The sequence below is a fragment of the Grammomys surdaster genome, unplaced genomic scaffold, assembly GCF_004785775.1.
Source record: "Grammomys surdaster isolate TR1022 unplaced genomic scaffold, NIH_TR_1.0 217, whole genome shotgun sequence".
NCBI classification, from domain to species: domain Eukaryota; kingdom Metazoa; phylum Chordata; class Mammalia; order Rodentia; family Muridae; genus Grammomys; species Grammomys surdaster.
In genome coordinates this window covers 3,520,677-3,526,676 of record NW_021604662.1, presented here as the reverse complement: position 1 = coordinate 3,526,676, position 6,000 = coordinate 3,520,677, and the positions used below count along the sequence as shown (strand labels likewise).

Here is a 6,000-nt window from a genome sequence, read left to right as displayed (position 1 = left end):
ATAGATAGATAGATAGATAGATAGATAGATAGATAGATAGATAGATAAAAAATCTTCATACTAGATATGACAGATTGTATATGCTTGGCCCTGGGAGTGGCACTATTGGGAGATGTGGCCTTGTTGGAGTAAGTGAGTCACTGTAGATGTGGACTTTAATACCCTCATTCTAGCTGCCTAGAAGCCAGTCTTCCACTAGCAGCTGTTAGATGAAGATGTAGAACTCTCAGCTCCTCCTGTACCATGCCTGTCTGGATGCTGCCATGTTCCTACCTTAATGATAATGGACTGAACTTCTGAACCTGTAAGCCAATCCCAATTAAATGTTGTCCTTATAATAGTTGCCTTGGTCATGGTGTCTGTTCACAGCAGTAAAACCCTAAGACACTAGAGTACAGCTTAACAACTAAACTGTCACATACACCCTCTAGAAGAGGGAAGATCAGGTTTCTCCAATGGAGTGACACTGGGTATATCAACCACTCCAGGACAGGCCTCATGCTCAGAAATAGCAGATCAGCATATAATGGAACCTAAAAGTTTTTGTGTGCTTTTATTTGATTACAGTTTGGTGGCTTTTGTTTCTTTGTTTTTTTTCTTTTTTCTTTTTGGGTGATATTTCCTTTTGGGGGGTGTTGTATTAGGTTTCTATGGCATTTTTAAAGAACTTAAAGTTGGTGGGAGGATCAAGAAGGACTTGGAGGAGGGGAAGAATATGATCAAAATATATGTAAATTTTAAAATGTTTTAAATAATAAAATATATAATTTAAAAATTGCATACATAAAAAAATAGCCAAGGGGAACATCAATCTACACAAGATCAAATAAATGGGACTGGAAAATGCAGAATTCAAACCTAAGCCCACTACTCCAGAAAACACACTGTTAATCTCTAAACAATATCCTCTCCTTTCTGTTCCTTTCCTTCCCACCAACTCTGGCAAGCACACACCTCCAAGGCTTCTTTCAGCCCAGCATCCTGATCAGATATCCCTGAGATTCCCCCTTCTCTCATTTCGGCCAGTGCTTCATCATCCCAGAATCCCTGACCTCACACTCTGTGTGGAATTGAAAAGATTACCCAATTTATTTGACTCTTTCCATCCTTCTCTACAAGAAGTTCATCAATTCCCTGACTTCATAGGGTCAATGAAGACATGGATAAAAATATCATGTAGTCAATGTACTAAGTTTCAACATTTAATTATCTTAATGATAAAATGTTCAGAATTATCCAAGCAGTATAGAAGATAAGCTGTCTGAAAATTAAGATGCTAGAAAATATAACTGCTTTCTTCCAAAGCTATATCATAAATTTTAGGGAGGTCATAATTGAAGCCAAATGGAGAAAGTTCTCTCCCATTCCATGAAGGCACGATGTTTTTCCTACCTAGAAAATAATTTTGGAACATAAACACCCCCAAAACCTGTTGCATCAGACTGTTTCAGTACATTCCATAACCTTCAATGCACTGAGCTCTTTCAAAAGTTCTACAAATATTTATATATTACAAAGATTTATTTTTGTAATTTCCATACTAACTCCTGTTTTTAATATGTAATAAATGGTAAAAACTATTTGTTCCTTTAATGATGCTGTAACTATTCACATCTAATGGTACAAGCAGAATGTGAGGTGACATTCTTCCAGACTAATCCTGAGATAATGGTAAATACTATTTCTATCTGAGGGTGAAGTTAGTATCAATCCTGTTCAAAAGCAGAAAATTGCTCCTGGACATGTGAGAAAAAATGTGAGTAGAAATAGTGTTCAATTTAATCAGCAAAATTAACACCTTCTTCATGACTGAAATGTAGAAAGTGTTAAATTTAGTCTTTATCTCATGTGTAAAGACTCTTATAAATTTCTAATAGTCACCCACAAAACTAGGACTGTTTATTAGGCCACAAGTCAAGCCACAATTTTAGCAAAGAGCTAGACTTATGAATCATAGTTATTGCAAGCATTTCAAGACTACCTTTAAAGAAAGTATAATTCTGGGGATGGAGAGATGGCTCACTGGCTGCTCTTCCTGACAACCTGGGTTTGATTCCCAGCACCCACATTGGGCAGCTTATAGCCAACTGTAACTACAGTTCTAGGGGACAATACCCTCTTCTGGCCTCTGTGGTGCCAGGCAAACAGGCAATACACAGAAATATATGCATATAAAACAACTATATACATAAAATACATATTTTTTTAAAGTTCAGTGAATTGTGAAAGCAGGGCTGGTTTTTCTGTGAAGAAGGAAAAAATGTCTTCAGAACTATTTATGGGAAAGGAAATAGCAGTAGTTGTGATTAGAAAGGGCTATAATAAAAATATGTATCACAGAACAGCAGAATAAAAAAGAATTATTACCATTCCTCATCACTAACTTACTGCCAATATACAGTCCAATACATAATAAATTATAGAGTCATACATATATGCACTTAATTTACCAAAACAGTCATAAAGTTTAATGAAGTTAACTCTCAGCAGGCAGATTTATGTCTATCCATTTAATATGAATGAAGAAAATTTTAAAAAATTAACAACAAACATGATGCATTCACCATTAGAACATGTCCGCTAATTGTAAAATACTCAATTTGGTGAATTATTTCCATTTGCTTTATGATGTCCACTCAGCTTCTGACACTTCCTGCATTTGGAATATGCACTAAATCTTGAGATAGGCCTGGCAAACTCAAACTCCTATATAGCCAAGGAATTAATCAAAAGTTGGTACTTTCTGGCACCACTAGGTTTAATTGCTTAGACTTGGGTTAGTTAATAGGCATTAGGCCAGTAAAACTTGCCAAAAAAATACAGTAAATTTAGCACTTACTGCCTTGAGGTCTTCATTAACATAAGTATCATTCATTATAAACTCTGGATAGCCAACTTTTGCCAAAACAGCTCTTGCCTATAAAAAGGAAAATGAGAAATATGATGTCAGAGTTTCTTCACTTAAATCATTAATAATCATTGGATATAGGACTTCAGTCTTCATCTGTAAAGTCCGTTGACTAAATGTCTTCTATATGCAAGGCACTGTAAAGGACAAACAAAAAGATTTACTACCTCTCCTCAGTGTGCTACAAATAGAGTGAATGTAGCAAATAACTTTTATAAAGATAAAGATTTTAATGGAAACGGATAGCACTGTTATTAAAATCTGAAAGAGAGACTATTTCCTCATGGGGAAAACACACATCTGTGAGAATAGTTACCATTTCAAAAATACAGAGCAGAGGGCAACAAGAGTCTAGAAATGGAAATAATAAACAGATAATAAGAGCATAGCTGATAAAGGTGAATGTCTGAAATACATTTTAAAAATCTAAATGACTCCATAGCAAAAATAAGTTTCTTAAAGAATTTGAAAAACTGTTTCTCATACATACATGTGCAGCCAGTATGTAAAAAGGAATATTTTAACATCACTAATCACCGGGGAAATGTGAATTAAAAACACAAGAAATTATTATCTGGCACACAGTAAGCTAGATATTATAAAGAAGCGTTGGTAGGGCTCTGGAGAACTAAAGGACACTTACCTTCATACTGTTGATGCAGCCACCGTGGAAAATTGACTGCTCAAAAGACTAAAGCCAAAATTACTGTGAGATCCAGCAATTCCTCTACTGGTTAGAGCCATAGATAATAGGTACACAAAGAAAATGAAATCCGTATATCAAAGAGCCATTTGCACTCCTGTGTTCATTGCAGTATTATGTGCAGTAGCCAAGAAATAGAAATGACCTACTGATTGATGAATATGGATACAGTGTAGTATACACAAACATACATACACACAATGGGATAATATTCAGGTACAAAAGGGTTATAAAATCAGAGATCACTGAGGAAATGGAAATAAATTAGATACAGAAAGACAAGTACTGTTTAAAGACTTAAAGGAGCAGGTGGTAAAGAAGACTGTAAAATGACCTGGGGCCTGCTGCAAATCTCAAAAGCTCATGTTTGTAGACAAACTCCAAGTTCACATTGATCCACGTGGTCAGTTGAGTATACAGATTTTTAATGTTTTTACCACAAAAAGTGATAAATAGGTAAGATAATGTATATGTCCATTAATTACAATTAGTCATTCTACAGTGCATACCTATGTTAAAACATCCTGGTGTGCTTCATGAATATGTCAACAGTTATCCCACAATTTAAATAAATTAATATGAAAGACTGTTATATAGGAAATTCATGGATTATTCATGGAAACACCCGAGTGCCTTGCTAACAAGTGCCTGTTGTTGTTGTTGTTGTTGTAAAGATAAGTGAGGGTTAAATATTTCCAAGAGAAGTGAAAAGCGATGAGTCATGCATCAGGATGATTATCCATACAGCTCTGTAAATAACAGCCAGAACACCAGAAAGATCAGAGGCAGGGGGGCCAGAATAATTTAAGATGCATCTCCTCATAGTCATCCACTTGATAGACAGAGGTACTAATGATTGCCTTCTTTGTTTTGCACCATGCAGGGAATAGATAAAGGAAAAATCAGTGTGAGTACCAGTCTAGAGCAACAACTGGCAAACTGTGGCTCCAGGACCAATTCAGCCCTCCTCTTCTACTTGTTTTCACAAAATTATGCTGGAACACAGCCACAGTCATTCATTTACCTAGCATCTATAACTGCCTCTGTGCTACAACTTCTGAGCTGAGTCATTGAAAGAAAAACTCTGGGGCCCACAAAGTCTCAAATATTTTATCTAGACCTTTGGAAGAAAGTTTCTCAGCCCTTGCTCTAGAGCAACTTTGTAGCTCCACGTGAAACCCTCTCTTCCCATGGCCCCAGATTTTGGATTTCATAAAATAAAATTAATTAAAATAAAATAATCAACTTTAAACAGTGTTACAAGTACATTGTCTGGGCTCTACCCACATTCCCTGGGATGCTTTTTATCACTTGTGTATAGACACCCCTCTCAAGATTCTTTTCTTTATAACTGTTTTTAACTACAATAGAATTACATCATTTCCCTCCCTCCCTTTCTTCCCTCTGGCCCTTCTCTGAGGTCGTCCCTTGAACTCCTCCCATCTTCTCATACTTCCCACACTCTCACGTTGAGAACCTCCTTTTGATTATTATTGTTACACACAGAGATCCAGATGTATTCATTTTTGATGGTAGTATATACACAGTTTAAAGGCTGGCCTCTCCTCATTGGACAATCAGTAAGGGGATTTATCACTTAGAGGGGCTAATTCTCCTTCCAGCAGACATTAGTCATCTATAGATCTTAGTCTAAGAATTGGACCCTGCAAACATTTTTCCCTTCCACCTTCATATTACTGTTGTTCTGGTCTTGTTTCTACAGCCCTGTCTTTTCTAATTGCCAGCACCAGAGACTCTGAAGGGCTACATATAACCACAGCTTGTTCTGAGCTATTGATCTGTCTTCTGTCATTCTGACCTCTCCTTCCATACAAGCAACTCTAAGCCAATGACTGTGGCAGGGTCATGAAAGCTCAGCATTTTCCCCTCAATTCAGGACCAGCTCAGAGGTATAATTTACACTAGCAAAGTTCCTCCCAGGATCAGACCACTTCAGAAATGTCTTCTGAAATTGGTTCTGCCCTTCAGCTCTTCCCGGTCTTGGTCTAGTTTCTTCCATTCCTCTGCTGTCTTCACTTGCAAGCATTTTGCAAATAAATCACTTGCATGTGAGTCCATATCTCTAGGTCTGCCTTCAGATGAGCTATCTAACACCCAGGCAGCCTCAGCCCCATTAGCTGTATTCTAGCAAAGCCTCAATAAAACCAGTGACTTCTCACACTGCTCTGGTTAATGGCATATCTATAGTCCCATCCAAATCTCCTTACTTGAGGAATAGGGTAAGATAGTACATTTCTTGTATTTCCTTTGAGATGATATAAATATTAAATATCAGAGACTTTTAACTCAAGATTTAGGATTTTACAAGTGCTGCAGGCCACAGGCCCTAATAAGTTTTGCTGTTCTAGGGATTCAAATATAATATAGA

The 6,000-nt window shown here is 36.8% G+C and overlaps 1 protein-coding gene across 1 annotated transcript in view; it reads right to left on the bottom strand.

Moving 5' to 3' along the window:
• Positions 1-6,000, bottom strand: part of Phex (phosphate regulating endopeptidase homolog X-linked) — a 225,613-nt gene that overhangs the window by 75,068 nt on the left and 144,545 nt on the right. Inside the window, exon 14 of the mRNA XM_028772694.1 lies at positions 2,840-2,917. Coding sequence (XP_028628527.1) covers positions 2,840-2,917 — 78 coding nt within the window. The remainder of the gene's footprint in view (positions 1-2,839; positions 2,918-6,000) is intronic.